General features: G+C 38.7%; 2 protein-coding genes across 2 annotated transcripts in view; both read left to right on the plus strand.

Annotated features, from left to right (window-relative positions):
- tex264a (testis expressed 264, ER-phagy receptor a) overlaps positions 1-2,440 on the plus strand; it is a 75,340-nt gene extending 72,900 nt beyond the window's left edge. The window contains exon 4 of the mRNA XM_026920001.3: positions 1,009-2,440. Within this exon, the coding sequence (XP_026775802.2) occupies positions 1,009-1,313 (305 nt within the window). The 3' untranslated portion in view covers positions 1,314-2,440. The remainder of the gene's footprint in view (positions 1-1,008) is intronic.
- Positions 2,441-5,243: 2,803 nt separating this feature from the next.
- grm2a (glutamate receptor, metabotropic 2a) overlaps positions 5,244-16,632 on the plus strand; it is a 40,250-nt gene continuing 28,861 nt past the window's right edge. Inside the window, exon 1 of the mRNA XM_026929918.3 lies at positions 5,244-6,252. The gene's annotated coding sequence lies outside the window, so the exon portion shown is untranslated. The remainder of the gene's footprint in view (positions 6,253-16,632) is intronic.

Genomic DNA, 16,632 nt, shown 5'->3' on the forward strand with positions numbered 1-16,632 from the left:
CACTATGTAGTAATTGTTTTGGTATTACATGGCGAGTAAGGCATTATGACAATATTCCCATTCTTTTGTCAAAATTAACTTATTGCAACACGTAACAATTAATTGTCATTGTACATTTTGTCTATTTGAACAAAATCCAGATAGGTGATTAGATTTATTATGGCTTCAAAACACAGTCCACAATCCAGAGTTGTAAGCGAAATCAGTACATGGCTGTGAGTTGAAACACTGGTAACAGGATAACATGGATAGGTAGACGTATAAACAAGCAAAGAGTCGATAACAATAGAGAGACACTAAAAATAAGGTTCAGAATACCAATGTTTTGCAATGATCTAGTCTAACTGAGCTTCTATACATTCAGCTAATGAGAAACAGCTGAAGCTAAAAGACTGGGTTGGTGGTTTGTGAGCCAGAAAAGCAAAGCACTCAATAAAGCAGCCAGGAGTAGAGGGGGACTCGGACGTGATAATTGGCTGATAACAAATCACTTTGAGTACCTTCTGTTCTCCCTGGTGTCAGGGAAGAAATTCTCTAGGTGAAGCACAGGTGTTTAACACAAGTCCTGTCTTTCCTACTAGTGTCTTCTGTTTGTAATATTTGAAACTTCCATGAGTTCTTTTTTAACAATATTTGGCACGAAATGGTCTCCGAGGGGTGTTACAGCTCAATTATTACATTGCTTTGCAATTACAGCTCTCTCACCTGTCTCACTTAACAACAGTTAGCTCCAATTACTTCATCATTATTAGACTGTAACCGTGCAAATCTGAAACTTGTGGCATTTAAAAACCCCAAAGATTCACAACTGCACATAGAATTAATCCAATTTTCCACTAATAGGGTGTGATGTTTGTGTAATGGATGTTTTTGCAATGCTCCCTCAGTAGCCCATAAAATGTCTGACCCTCATAAATTCTCTACCTCATGCACAACCTTAAGCCACACTGCCAATTTCTTGTAGGCTGCCTGTCTTAAATCTAACACACTCTATTGATCTTGTTCCAGGTGAAGGCTGCACATCTGAGAGCGGCGTAGCAGTGATGGAGGCAGACACCGAAAGCAGCGAGATGGGGGAGAGCTCCTCGCCTGTGGTGCAGCAGAGTCCACCGCTGGATGAGAGAGATTCTCAGACGGAGGAAGGAGACCAGGGGGCCAAGGGCTCCAGTGAGTCTGTAGGAAGTGGTTCATCCTTTGAAGAACTGGACATGGACATTGAGGAAGAGGAGAAGGAAAGGGAAAATGCTGAGGAGGATCATGTGGTGGACAATGAGAAAAGAGGAGATAATGAAGGGGAGAGTAATGAGGGATAGATTGCGTGTGCATGTTTGAAGTAGTTAATGAATCTTCTTTTTCTTGTTTTCGTTTCCGTTTGAGGTGCTTCTTAGTCACCTAGGCAAAGTCTTAACATATGTAATCAGAGGTTTAATAATAAATGGGTGAATCTTGGCAGTTTTTATAAACACGTGGCAGTCTTACTGCAGGTCACATAAACATTATGTAATCAAACCTAAAAAAAAAAAAAAAAACTTAAAGGTATTTCCTCAGCTCACTGATTCTAGTCCAGTATCTCATAAAATATCTCATAAAAGCTGCCAGTTATTTGAAAAGGGAATCCCTGCTGATTTTTTTATCACAGTGAATCACCTGTTTCAGCATCTTTGAGGCAATAAACTAATGACACCCAGCACAAATAATGTATTTCCTTACAGTGTAATCGAAGCTTGTGCTACTGAAATAATCTTGGAAAAATGTAAACAAAATGGATAACTCATCTAGGGAATTCTAAATAATAATTCCAAATTATGTAACCAAACAAATATGTATTTTTAGAGCAAATGATATGTAGACAATAATATAAGATTTGATTATTCGATTATGAACTAACTGCTTTTATTATCAGTTTATGTATGTCTGTCGAGTCAGTTGTTTTATAATGGTGTTAAAGGGAAGTAAATGTTGAGTGTATGTGTGTGTATGTGTGTATGTGTGTGTGTATGTGTGTGTGTATGTGTGTGTGTGTGTGTGTGTGCTCAGTGACTGTTAACTTCATCATAACTAGTTATAGCTCCATACAGAAACAGCCCTATCCTTACTGCATGTGCCAGATGTGTTTGTTGTTAACATCCTCCAAGAAAACAATGGACAAAATATGGATTGAAATAAAATAACAATATAGTCTCTATTTTTAAAATAGTTTGTTTCTTTATTTTTGTAATCAATGTTCACATTCCAAACAGGAAATATTTTATGATATTCTAGATATTCTCTGATATTCTACATTTTTGAGTATAATTTACATAATTTGCAAGTTTTATATAGTTTGTTTAACATTCATTCAAATGATACTCATATTTTTATCTATTTCCCTCTCACACTCATGGAAATCTGAAGGTATGAATATATAAAGCTTATAAAAATAAAAGGATGTGTATGTGTGGCTGGTTGGTGGGTTACACGTTGCATAACTGTCCTCACACTAACGTCTGATACTTTTCCTCAAACTTTGCAACAAAAGATATCTGAATCTTTCAGTACAAAAAAAAAAGTCAGTCATTCTTGTAAAAGAATCAGAATCATTCTTGTACAAGAAGCAGATTTGAAATTGGGAAGTAAGTCTTTTTACTTGTCTCTAAACCCTCATTGATTTCTGTTAGCTGTACACTGGGGGCATTGACGGAATAGTATTGTCTCAGTATGAGCTCACACACACCTCCATACTTCCCAGTGCAGCTCTCCATCACTGAGAAGCGGCAGTTCATCTTGATCCTCCTCGTGGATGACACGAGTGTTGATTTCCAACTTTAATCAATATTTATACCATTACCCAACAGCCCGCCTCAGTGGGACACATCTAATGAATGTGTAATCAGCAGCAGCGTATATGCATAGAAAAGCAGTGGGTTGAAAAGGCCTGGTGGTTGTGTCAGCAGGGGCTCTTCAATCTCTGAGTGCTCGGCTATGTTAACAGCTTCAGTTTTGACTCTGTAAGTACATGTTTTATTGAATGAAGGCAGATTGATGCATTTTGTATTGGAGATTTCAGTAAGAGGTCACTTTCTAAGCACAACTACAATAAAAGGGGCATTGTGTTGTGAAATTGATTCAGTCAGCTTGATATGCGCATGTAAAATCCATTTGTTTTCCATCACCACTGGAGAAAACCAACACCTTTCACCACAAAAGAGACAGATGGTTTTTTGACCTGCACAACATAGGTAATGGATATAAAACATACAAAGTACCATTAAACACAAACATGGCCATAATAGGAAAAGTTTTAAAACTGTCTGAAACAGCCAAATATTTTTTCAGGATTTTCAGAAAAGTGATTGATACTTTAGGGCTTTTCTTGGCAAAGTGGGCTTTGAACAAGTGACTCCATACATACATCCAAACTTTCACTGATTGTTGCAAGAACACAATCAATGAAATGTTCTGCATAAAAGAGGGGACAAAGAACCTATATCTACGAATGTCTCCAAACTTCCTGGAATGTCTAATCTTGTTAGTCTCAGGGCTGTTAATCTTTACAATAGAGGCTTCATCAAATAATTGTAGTGTCAATAATTTAAACCAATAATGACTTTAAGTTTGGGGAAAAATATGTTTGGGAAAATTAAATTTGGGAAAAGTGTTGTATTTGACTCTAAACTATGTATACACCATATGCAACAAAACTTTCACACATGGGATATTTATTTTAATATTCATATTTGCCCATCACATTGTTGCAGCGTAGCATTGTAGCATTGCCGCTTCACAGCTCTGGGGTTCCCGGTTCTATTCTGAGCTCGGGTCTGTGTGGAGTTTCAGATGTTCTCCGTTCTCCCACTGGGAGGAACTGGTGACTTCAAATTGTCTCTAAGTGTGAATGTGTGTGCGTGGTTCCCTGTGAAGAACTGGCAATAGAGTTACTGCCATTACTGAAGATGAATGAATGAGTGAATATTTATCCATTTGTATGAACAATGTCTGTAATTCTGGAATGGACTATTGTGTTTTGCTGTGCAGCAGCTGATATTTTCCCATTGACATACACGCACAGGTCACTTTATTAGGAACACCTGTACACGTTCTCATTCATGCAAATGTCACCTTGTCTTTTTCCTATCTTTAACTGTCTGGTTTCAGGAAGCCTGTGCCCACTGTAGCCTCAATTTCCTGTTCTTGGCTGATCGGAGTGGAACCCGATGTCGTCTTCTGCGGTTGTAGCCCTTCTGCTTCAAAGTTTGACATGAGTGTTCTGAGATGCTTTTCTGTTCACCATGGCTGTAAAGTGTGGTTATGTGATTTACTTTATCCTTCCTGTCAGCTTGAAACCAGTCTTGCCATTCTCCTCTGACTTCTCTCATCAACAAGGCTTTTCCACCCACAGATCTGCCATTCACTGACTGTGTTTTGTTCTGAAAGTTTCTGTTCTTGCATGATAGAAGTGGAACCCTACGTGGTCTTCTGCTGTTGTAGCCCATCTGCCTCAGGGTTCGAAGTATTGTGCATTCTGAGATGCTTTTCTGCTCACCACAGTTGTACAGAGTGGTTATCTGAGTTACTGTAGCCTTTCTGTCAGCTTGACACAGTCTGCCCATTCTCTGCTGATCTCTTTCATCAATAAGGCATTTCTGTCCTCAGAACTGCCGCTCACTGGATGTTTTTTCTTTATTGCACCATTCTGTGTATAATTAAGTCATTGTTGTGTGTGCAAAATCCCAGGAAGTCAGCAGTTTCTGAAATACTCAAACCAGCCTTTCTGGCACCGACAACCATGCCATGGTCACTGATTCACACACACACGCACGCTGCCACTGAGATCACATTTCCCCCCCATTTTAATATTTGATGTGAACATTAACTGAAGCTCTTGACTTGTATCTGCATGGTCTTCTACATTATGCAGCTGCCTCATGATTGACTGATTGAATAATTGTATGAATGAGCAGATGTACAGCTGTTCCTATTAAAGTGGCCAGTGAGTGTACTGATAGAGTGTTCAGAAACTGATGACGATATCATGATGCTCTGGACAGCTATACAATAAACTCTGCTGGCCTTTTCTCATTACTGAGAGTGTAAAGCAGCTTTCCAGAAAAGATGAAGCTTCCTGTTCTAGTTGCAGTGGTGTGCAAGCAGCCAGAGTCATGTGCACTTACAGCAGATGCTTTCTTACATATGGACTGTAGGTCCCCAGACTGACTGCACAGCTCATCGGGTCAGGGTCCTGTGGAGGGATTTATAGCCTACATTATACAGGCTCTCACTAGAACAATAAGAAGTGGGTATAATTAACTAGTCCTGACCTAGGCTCATGCCTCTTGGGAGCTCGCGCCCTTTTTTTGCATCTCCATCAGCGCCATGTCCAAACTTGTCCTCTGTCCCAGTGTGCGACGGGAATGATCTCCCGGCGAATTTCTGACGAACCAGCCTCAATGTGCTAATGCCTGAGCTGCTAACAAAACCCAGGCGCTCTGACCCGCGGCTCAGAGAGAAGCAGTGAGGAAGAGTGAGCCGCATCAGTCTGAGCGCGCGCTCTTCCACAGGAGCACTCAACATTTCAGCACTTAAATGTCAGGTAAACCATACGACACCAAGTCAGCACGAGAGACTGTGTGGATATGAGCGCTGTTTTATTAGACTTATAGATTCACATCATTATCAGTGGGGTCGGGAGTCGTGCAGAGTGTTTGCGCGCGCACTCAGGCGTCCTCTCCTCCTCGGCGCGCGCAAAGATGCGCTCCTGTTCCGAATCATCAGAGCTTATTCTCCAGAGGTAGATTCAACATTTCTCATAGTTCTCTTTCTGTCTAGAGTATTTGAGCAGGCTGTCAAAGTTGAGTAATATGCCTTTGGAATAGCTTAGATCTGGGACGTTCACGCGCTCGACGTGTTAATCAATAGTATTCCTCGAAGCTCTTGCGTGAAACTCGTGCGTGAACACAGCAGCGCTTCACACAGGAGTGAGGAGAGAGGAGTGAGGAGAGAGGAGTGAAGAGTGAGGAGAGAGGAGTGAGGAGAGAGGAGAGAGGGACTTGTTGTTGACCGAGTGGCGGAATCGCGGTTCAGCACCGTGGACAGCTCCACGCGCACATTTCCATACCCATCCTTCCCACCGGAACCAGCTCCATGCGCGAGCCTGAAGCTGAGCATCACTGAGGAGCAGCAGGACACACACACACACTCACACACACACACACACAGAGCCCATCGCCCTGAAAACAACCTCTTCGAGATCTCCCCATGTGACACACGCATCAGGTAAGACTGTTCTGACATTTTGTTCTCTCGTCATTTAAATAGAAATTATTATGCTCTTTAGAAGGAAACATGCTCCTGCCGTTTTTGGAGAAAGATAATACGTTTGAAAATGTTCATTAGCTCAGGTTTGGTTTATGTCAGAATGCACATGTGCAAAGGAAGCTGCTTTTCTGTGGCATCATGCAAATAGTCGGTGTTTTCAGGATCAGACAGAGGAGCAATCAGACTGATGCTATCTCCCACTGTAAGTAGTATAAAACCCATTCCCTGGCTTTTGGGCGTGTCAGGGTCCAAACAATTAGATCTCATTTAGCCTAATGTGTGATGCTTGTTTCTATATATAGAATAGTAAAGTGTGATAAAAACTGATACTATTTTTAAACAAGCAGCTTTGAAAGCTCCTTCACAATGTTATAAACAGTATACACTTACATATTTTTAAAAATTAAATTATTTATTATTATTATACGTCATTATTTTTATATAGATGACCTCATTGAAGATTTTTCAAAACGTCTCCCATGCCATCAGCCCAGTCTTCTCATTCTCATTCACAATCTTGCCCATGATCCAACGAATTTCAAAAAGTGTTTGCACAACATAAGCAGGACGTGCTCACTCTGACTTCCCGAGAGAAAAATAACCTAATAATCAAGCTAATGAGCTGATAAAACTGTGTCATGCTCTTGTTGTGGTGTAATCGTGCTAAAGTGCTTTAAGCTGTCACAGCTAGGACTGTTTAAACAAGCTCTCGAGGAAAGTTGCATCAGAGCTGTTTCGTTGTCTTTTTCATAGCATACTTCATAGCTGCAATTTAGTTATTGTGTGTTTGTCTGATGTCTGGTTAACACTGAATGAGTCACAGAAAAACACCATAAAGTGAACCAACACGTCTGCTCAGCATTAATTTTTAATAATGTAACCTATGTGAGCTTAATACACAACAAAACAGCAAGTCATTAAATGAAGGTAATTTTATGGATTAACTTGCCCATTGTATCATATAGTTTATTGTTATCTTGGTAAACATGCAAAGGCATATAAATCTTGTTGTTCCAGCTCTAGTAGCATATATAGGCTAAAAGCCACAGTAGAGGGCACAGATTCTTGAGTGTAAATAATTCAGAACTTCACTGGGGCTGCAGAACATTCTCTTATCCTGTTGTGAAGTAAAAAACCCCTTTGGTCCTAATAGAAATCACTTCACCGGCATGGCAGACACTCACAGTCACACACACACAGTGCGTATGTGTGTATGTGTGCGTGCGCATGTGCGTGTCTTTGGTTGGGAAGGGAGGTTCTTTTTAATCTCTTAAGCTGGCTAGTTGGATATAAGCTTATCTGTGCATGTGGTCAGAAGTGTTATCACACACTGCATGTAAGAAGGACACTTTATCTGAGAGGAACATGACTCTTCTGAGAAATGAGCGACATCGAGGCATAACCTGGATGACTGATTCCCACAAGGAAGAGTTTGATGATGGCAAGGAGCAGCTTTTCTGTCATGTCAACAGCCACAAATCTTAAGCCACAGAGTCTCGAGGAACCAAGATAAGGTGTCAGTCTAAGATCACTGTGTGGCAGAGAAGATTAGCAGCTCCTGAGATTAGTCAGCAACATCATGAGTGAGTGATAAGTTACACCTATTTAATCGCTGCATCCAAAGTCGGGTGCTCCAGATGGGTGACACAAAGGAAAAGTCTGAATAAATGAATGAAAAAAATAAGAAGTCCAGATGCTTCCAGACAAATGTACATGATATAATTAAGCAATTAACATCCTACTGTGGTCTATGGCATGTATAAAAATGCAGAGCATAGAAAGTTAATTGCGATTTTGTATCAAGATGGCAAGAGCAACAGATCTGTTACTTTGAAAGAAACTTTATTAATGGGGAACATATGCAGGAGCATCAACAGGAACAGTGACTAAAGTGACATCTGTGAAAGACATCAGTAAACAGCGAAATTGGAAACTGTGGTTAAAAACAATGACTGTTGCCATTGGTGATTATGCGAGGAAAATCAGAAGAGCAACTGCTCTTTAGGTGACTGAGAATGTCAGTGTAAGAGGTGTATATGTCAATAGACACCATATAAACCCTTCATTACAAAGATGATCTGCACATTTGAGAGTGCAGTGGTGCAAAAACCAGGCACACAGATGTGGAAGAAATAATATGGTCAGATAAGAAATCCTTCACTACATTTTCAACAAATGGGCAAGTGCATGTTTGGTTACATCAAGAGAAAGGTTCAGGCTTGAATGGTGACCCTACAGTGAGGACGTCCGGTGTCTCTGTTATGCTGTGGAAGGCTTTTTGCTGGCGTGGTTTGGCTCCATTTGTCTATTAATACAAATTAAGTTGCACGAATCAATTAGCTACTTAATCTCTCAGTGAATAACTGAATAATAAGCTAGAACTTTCAAGCATTAATCAGTAAATATGAAATTAGTGACAGCACTGATTTTAGAAAGTCTGAAGCATTAGAGATAATCCGATCCCAAAATTCCATTGTCTGGAGTGGCCTTTGAGATGATTGTTTCTGTTCTGGTTGTTCCTTCCTTGTCCCAAGAAAATTCCCTCCCATAGTCTTATTGGTTATTGCTTGACATACGCGTCATCACACTATAAGACCATTTTAAACCTGCAGGCCATGGTTGCTTTCCCCTCCCACTGTCTCTAACTGCGCACAAGCTGGAAATGAATGCTTTCTTTTCATGAATGGTCATTGATTAGCCATCAATCTTGGGGGTGGGTCGAGGTTGTCACATCCAAAAAATAGCCTTTCAGTGAAACTTTTTGTACTGTTGGGGGTGGGGCTGAGGTATAAAAACAGTCATTAGGATATTTTACTAGTACATACCTGAATAGCAAATTCATTACAAATCTAGGAAGTGTTTTTAATCTTATTAGGAAAAATCTACTTCACATCTTGGAGAGAACTCTACAAACGTCTACATCCAGCTTTTATAACTGAAAGCCAAAATCTTTTAGCCTATGGCCATCTTTTAGCTCAAATAGCTCACAAAACACTTTTATACCTAACCTGTCAATAATAACACATTTTGCACATGGGGTTTAAGACATAAAGACATTTCCTCATAAAACTGGAGAAGCAAGTATAAATAATGCAGAGTGCATGTTTAAATAATTCAGCATTTCTACAATAATAGCTGAAATTGTGTAAACTAAGCCATCTTAATCAGGTTAACTCCTTGTGGCATACTAATTTTTGCTCTTCACATGTCTTGGTCTTCTTCATAAACCATCTGGTTAAAACAAAATTCTCAATGGGAGAGGCACAGAACTGAAAAGTACTCAAAGGCTCAAAGGACAGATTTCCTTGAACTGTGTGTGAGTGTGTGTGTGTGTGTGTGTTTGAAAGAATTTCAGTTAAAATATAAGCTTTTCTGTGTTAGTGAACCTATAGTACTTTGCAAAATCAGAACGGCCTTTTACTGTTCAAATCATGTATACCGTAGCATTACTATAAATGAATAATACTAATAATAATAAATACGTAAAAACAAAAGTAACAAGAATGCCTGAATTTTCCAAGAAAGGCTGTCAGTATATTTTACAATGGCTGGATGGACTCCTTATTGAGGCACTTCATCCATTTAGCACATTTCTTCAACTTAATAATTCATTTATTCACTAAATGACATTCACTAATGGAAGTGAAATAAATAGGTGTATAAGATTGTAATTGCAAGCATCATAACAGCACATTTTTAATGAACATAAAGTCAGAGTCTTGCATGAAAAGGGAATCTAATAAAAGAGCAATAGCCAGCCAAACCAGGTTTTCAATATGCAATATATTAAATAATCTTAAAGAACCCGTACAAGCTGAAATGGCAGCATGGTGGTGCAGACTTGCTGCCTCACAGCTCCAGGTCTGAGCTCTGATTACTGTCTGTGTGGAGTTTCTGTGCAGGTTCTCCCTATGTTCTCCCAGCTCATAAAAACTTGCAGGTAGGCAGATTGGTGACTTTACATTGCCCCTTGGTGTGAAGGACTACATGGAGCCCCGTGCCCTCCAAGGTGTGTTCCCATCTCACTTACAGTCCTCCCAGGATAGGCTCTGGATCCACCATTACCCTGACTGAAGAGATTACTGAAGAGTTAGTAAAGAGATTAATGAATGTACAAAGTTAAAGAAATAAAGTGAATAAACAACAACAAATACTGTATGCATCTGATGAACAATAGTTAAACCTTATGTCATTAAGGGACTAGACAAAATCTAGTCAAATCCTTGTTAAAAATGTGTCAGAATAATTAAAGTAACATTTTTTGTAGAAAAACAAATAGTTTATAAGGGTAGCAGTATGTTAGAAGAAGAGCTGGAGAGAAGCACGCTGATGTGTGTCGGCAGGTTTCAGTTAGTCACAGAGGTGGCTCTGTCATCATCTGGGGTTACATTACAGCAAATAATGTAGAAGTTCTGGAAAAATGCACAAATGTACACTGAGCAGGATTTGATTTTTCATGCTGTATTTTTGGGAGGATTACTCACTGGTAAAACCATGCTTTTATTACTTTATAATAAACACTGTAAACATGGTTAAAACTGATTTGGAGTGAAGTCCAGTAGAATGCTTACTGTATTAAATCATCTAATTTGACAGGAGACTTGGATAGAGAAACGCAACCTAGTCCATTATGAAACATGGAAGAATTTACTTCACTTACATTCAGTGCATTTTAACGGAATACACAAATAGTTAAAAAAAAAGGAAGAAATTCATTCATTCATTTTCAGTAACTGCTTTATCCAGGTCAGGGTCAAGGTGGATCCAGAGTCTATTCCGGGAACACTGAATCTGAGATTGGCATGCACCCTGGATGGGATGCCAGTCCATCTCAGGGCACCATACACACACGTTCACACACTCATTCACAACTAGTGGTAATTAAAGCAGCCAATTCACCTACATGCATGTTTGTGGGATGTATGAGGAAAGCAGAGAACCTGGAGGAAACCCGTATGGACATGGAGAAAACATGCAACACTCCACACAGACAGTAACCCAAGCTCAGGATCAAACTGGGGACCCTTGAGATATGAGATAGCAATGCTGCCCACTTTATATAGTAAATATAGAGTGTTATATTACAGACAATGAGTTTGTGTGCATATCTACCATACACCCTGCCCCATCTTATAGTTACTGCTTCAACCAAATGAAGAACAAGAATGATGTTTATTTCTGTTTACTCTAATGATATATGTGGTTGTTTCAGCAAATAACAATTGATAGAAAACTTCTTTGAAACAATTTTCTCAGAGGGTTTGTTTGCACCGTACTGTGTGTGCTTGCATTTTCATAACTACACATTACAAATACATGAATGAGTGAGTGAGTGAATTTGCACATGCGTACCTCTATAATTTAATGTATCAGGGTTTCACTAATATATTTAAGAGCAAAAGAAAGCCATGCATAGGAGTAGTTCATAGGTCTTTGGTGATTGGAGTATAAATAATGAATAGGGTTAGTGTGGGAGAGAAGAGTTCCACTGTAGCAGCAGGGAAAAGCCCACTGCCTCAGTACCCGCTCCACTGCCTAATCATTCACCTCTCTGAGAGCTCCCACAGTCATTAATAACGTCAGGGAGACTGCTCTTGCACAGCGATAATACGTATGTCGATAAAAATGCTACTTCCTTAAGGTCCAAAACCATTCTGGTGGTCCTGCAATTAGTCGTAGAACTAAGTGCAAGAGTCATCTCTCATTTTATTGAGCAGAAAAAGACTGAATTTTTGGCATATTTTTGAGTGATATCTCATACTGGTGTACTCTGATGTTTTTGTGGAGCTCCTCTACAAAATGCATAAAGGTTTGTAGTTCTGGTAATATAATATAATCAGAGTAAATGTGTGTAAAAGTGTGTCAAGACACTAAAATCATTATATGGAACAAGCCTAGCCTGTATAGTCTATGTATCTGTGTACAATGTCTGAATATGTGTATTTTATATTGCTTTCATCTTCATCTACCAAAAAACATGAAGGATTTTATGTAGAATTTTCAGTGTGCCTGAAGTACTTGTGTAAATGGTAATAAAATGTATCATGAGCATTAAATTTTAAATCTTGATTTTTTTTTTTCATTTGAGAGCGAGAAACACTGACTGCCAATTAACCGCTGCTCTAGCCTTCTCTCCACAGGATGAATATCATTTAAATATTGATCATTCTCTTACTACAGTGACCCCATTTGTAAAGGTCATCTTAATCTTAAAAGACTAACTCGTTTACCATCTATTTTGTAAAAGTTTATAATTCACAGCTTTAAAGAGTCCCAACTCATATTTTTAATGGACATGTCATTATAGTTGGCAGTCCAACACTATGAAGACAGTTCTACATATACTGTGTGCTTAAAGCCTTAACAGGCTCATGATTAATAGAACATTGGTTTAATGCTTTTTTGTTGTGTCACAACAAAAGAAGGAGATTACACAGAGAAATCACAACACTCGAAGTAGGTAAAAGGGATTTACCTTATGTAGATATTATGCAGCTGGATTTATAGTCCCACACACTGAACATGCAAATGCAGTGATTATTGTTTTTTTTTTTTTTTTTAATTTATTACTGTCAAGCTTGAGTTGAAAAGCTTAATGAAGCTCGAATGAAGCCCTCATTTTTATGTCAATTTAAAGCATATTCATTTCTTACATGTGTAATGGTGCTAAATGGAACTGAAATGTGGACATCCATACTGTTGTAAAGAAAAGGAAAGGAAAGATTTAAAGTGTTTGGTGATGTGACATTAGCCAAAATGCCAGCGCCAAAGGATCCTACGGATTGGCAATTTGAGTTTGATATTAAGTCACACACATCTTTAGGTACCTTGCTGCTGGGGTTTTATGCATCGCTAAATGACAAAGCCAGACACTTGTTTACATCTCAAAGAGATGATTATCATATAAATGCTGTCCTCTTGACCAGACTAACACCAAAAATGCCTAAACAGATTAGTGCCTTGGACACCCACACCTGCCACACCTGTATTCCTGCTACATTCATCCGTCAGTTTCTTCTGTTCCCATCTTCCTTTTTACTGGCATCTTTTACTCCTGATGCTTCTTCCTGTGACCTGGTTGGAGCAGTCTGGGAGGCTGACAAACATGGTCATGTGGTGAAAAAGAACACAGAGGAGTGAGAGAAGGATGCAAAATGAGAAAGATGTCAAAATTCATGGCAATTTCTACTTTAATTACAATGCTGGATGCAAATGAGATAATCCTAGCCATATCAGCTGGCTGTCACAATGTAATGTCAAAAGGTCGAATATAATCAAATAGTTACGAGTGATCTCCACTCTCTGAAGTGACACTGAGTAGTGGAATATTGAGAAATTTAAAACTTAAACCCTGTGCCATAAGACTAACATAACCACATCATAAACATGCCATGGCAGATGTTATACACCTGTCATGAGTCGCTGTTACAGTTTACCCTGTTGTGTAACACTGTCATTTTGCCGTTACCCGAAAGTGTCATTACAATTGGTTTTAATACATGTCGACGTCTTAAAAAAAGTAACTTGACTTACCTAATTTCTCATAAAACTTCATAAGTTGTAAGATGGTAAGTTATTAGTAATTTAATGGTTGCATTATTTGCATGCACCATATCTATAATATTTCTTGTATTGGTACAGTAGTGCTTAATCTGTTATTATGTTTTTTGTCATGGTTACATTCTGACATGGTTATATAATGACATGAATATTAATTTAGAACAAATCTGTGGTACATTCATCTCAATGTAAGATAATAATGGGCACCTGCTACAAATCTGTGACAATAAAAAAGCAAGTATTTTCTGTGGCCATGGTATAAAATATACCCTTTTATACCATTTTTGACATTTATGGCAATTGTTAAGTACCAATCCTAACATATGTTATAAAATATGTGCTAAGAGAATACTTAGGAAAAATTAGTGTGTAATGTAAGCTGTCATGGCATCAAATGTGGTAGCGATCATGACAGATACTGATGATGGTAACATCACTGCCTTGTATCACTGAGTGTATACTGACAATGATGTTATCAGTGTTTATGACATGCTTATATAAGTCTGATAATAAAGGGATTGTCTGTCCTATTGCCCAGGTGTGTGTTTATTCTGTCCTCCACTATCATCATGTAATTATTTTAATGTTTTGGGGACAAAAAATAAGAAAACAAAGTTTTATAAACACCTTTATGTTCCTACTAAACCTGTGCATGTGCTGTATTCCCCAAGACCAACAATTTGGTCTAGAATTTGTAAAAGCTGTCCATGTGCTTCAGGAGAATCATATTAAGTATGGGGGCGTATGCATAATCCTTTTATATTTGTGTCAGATATTGCATATCTGTCTTCTAGGTTATTATTTATCTATTGAACAATTCTCAACTGTTTTGCTTTTCTGATATTTGCATTCTGTGTACACAATAACACCTGACAGAAAGAGAAGTTTTAGAGAATAGTGCACTGTTAAAGCACAAACATGCTTCAAGGAAAATATAAATGCCTCTCTTTAGTCTGTAAAGGGATTACTAAATTGAGTATTATCCTGGAAATCTATTCTGTGGACACACTGGGCTCATATACTGTTTGAAATTCTGAATGGAATCCTACATGAGCCATTCAGAGACAGTTCAGGAGATGCATGCTGCAAAAAGATACAGCCAATTTTCACAAGGCATCCCAGAATCCCCAATGGACTCCACTTCTATGTTCATTGACCAGATTGGCCTTCTCATCCTCTGCTCAACCATCTTTCTCTCCCCCCTCTCTCATCCCCTCACTCTTGCCTGACAAGTTTCCATGGAAACAAAGGGAAGGGAGAAAACCCTAATGAGTTCATGGATAGGTCTCACAAAGATGAAGATGTACAGCACATCATATATATCTCACTCTGTCTCTCACTGACACACCCTTTCTTCTGGGATGTTGTTTGGTATGTGTGGTGTGGTGATGAATGATAAATTAGCCAGAATAGATGGATGGTGAAATGGAGTGGGTGGTCTTTACTGTTGTTAAAACAGGAATATGTTTGATGTCTGCTGATGTTGAAGCACTAGTTTTAAAATACTCAAATGCATTAGTCCTGGAAAAAGCTACTACAGTATGTAAGTACTTTAGCACAAGAAAGTGTCATCAAAGTGAAACATTAATATGGCCTTCATACTGTGCTTTCACTTTCATGTAGACGTGTGTTTATAGAAGGTTGCATCTATGTTTCTGGTTGCTTAAAATATAAATTGTGAGTGCCTAGTGAATTTTAGTTACATTCTGTTACATTGCATAAAACCCCTGCTGAGTCTGGCTGGAACTCATGGGAACAGTGAGGGTCATCATGCTTTCAGCATTCTATGACAAAACCTTTCTCCATCCCATTTCTCTTGTACTTTGTACCTCTATTTTTACTGTGTTTGTTTGTCTGTGTGATCAGTGGTCAGTGCTTTAACATCCTAGACATTGAGAAACCAAGCCTAGAGACAGTGAAGTGCATTCATTCATTCATTCATTCATTCATTCATTTATTCATTCATCAGTAACTGCTTTATCCTGGTCAGGGTTGTGATGGATCCAGAGTCTATCCCGGCAACAGTGGGTGTACGGTGGGAGAATTCACCCCAGATGGGATGGCAGTCCATCACAGGGTACCAATTACACACACATTCACACCTAGGGATGAGAATTTAGTGTTTTTTTAAATTTAGAGGATGTTGTTACAAATCCACCTAGCTGCATGTTGCATGGAGAGTGGGAGGAAACTGAAGAAAGCCATGTGAAGAGAACATAAAAAAAGCCTCAGGGACAGTAACTCAAGCTCAAGATGATCGAAACCAGGATACTGGAGCTGTGAGGTAGCAATTCACCCCACTATGTGAATGTGCTGCTTGTGAAGAAGTTAAATCAGGATATTATGTGATGCTGTTTTAGTATTATTTTGGATATTATTTGCTCATTCCTGGGAATCAATGTGACAAAACACATCTTTGAATCCAAACTTTAAACAGTATGGAAATGTAAAATATAAACAGTTATTTACATCTGGGGTATTTCAAAGCTTGCTAAAAAAATTTTTTTTACAAAACTGACTTCAAAATGATCGACATTCCACAAAATCAACTTCTGGTGAATAATAGCACTGAGCATCGTCCTGTAATGTTTAATTTTGAACACTTGTAGAGGGATCTTCTCCATGCAGAACATTTTAAGCTCTCTTGTGTGTTCTTAGGTTTGCACATCTCCAATTCAGGCTACATACTTTAACTTCCAACCTGGAACCTGAGATGACCACTGTCAAACAAAGATTTTTTTTTGTTCTGGTAAACAATTCTGTTGATTTGGATGTATT

The sequence above is a fragment of the Pangasianodon hypophthalmus genome, chromosome 2, assembly GCF_027358585.1.
Source record: "Pangasianodon hypophthalmus isolate fPanHyp1 chromosome 2, fPanHyp1.pri, whole genome shotgun sequence".
NCBI lineage: Eukaryota > Metazoa > Chordata > Actinopteri > Siluriformes > Pangasiidae > Pangasianodon > Pangasianodon hypophthalmus.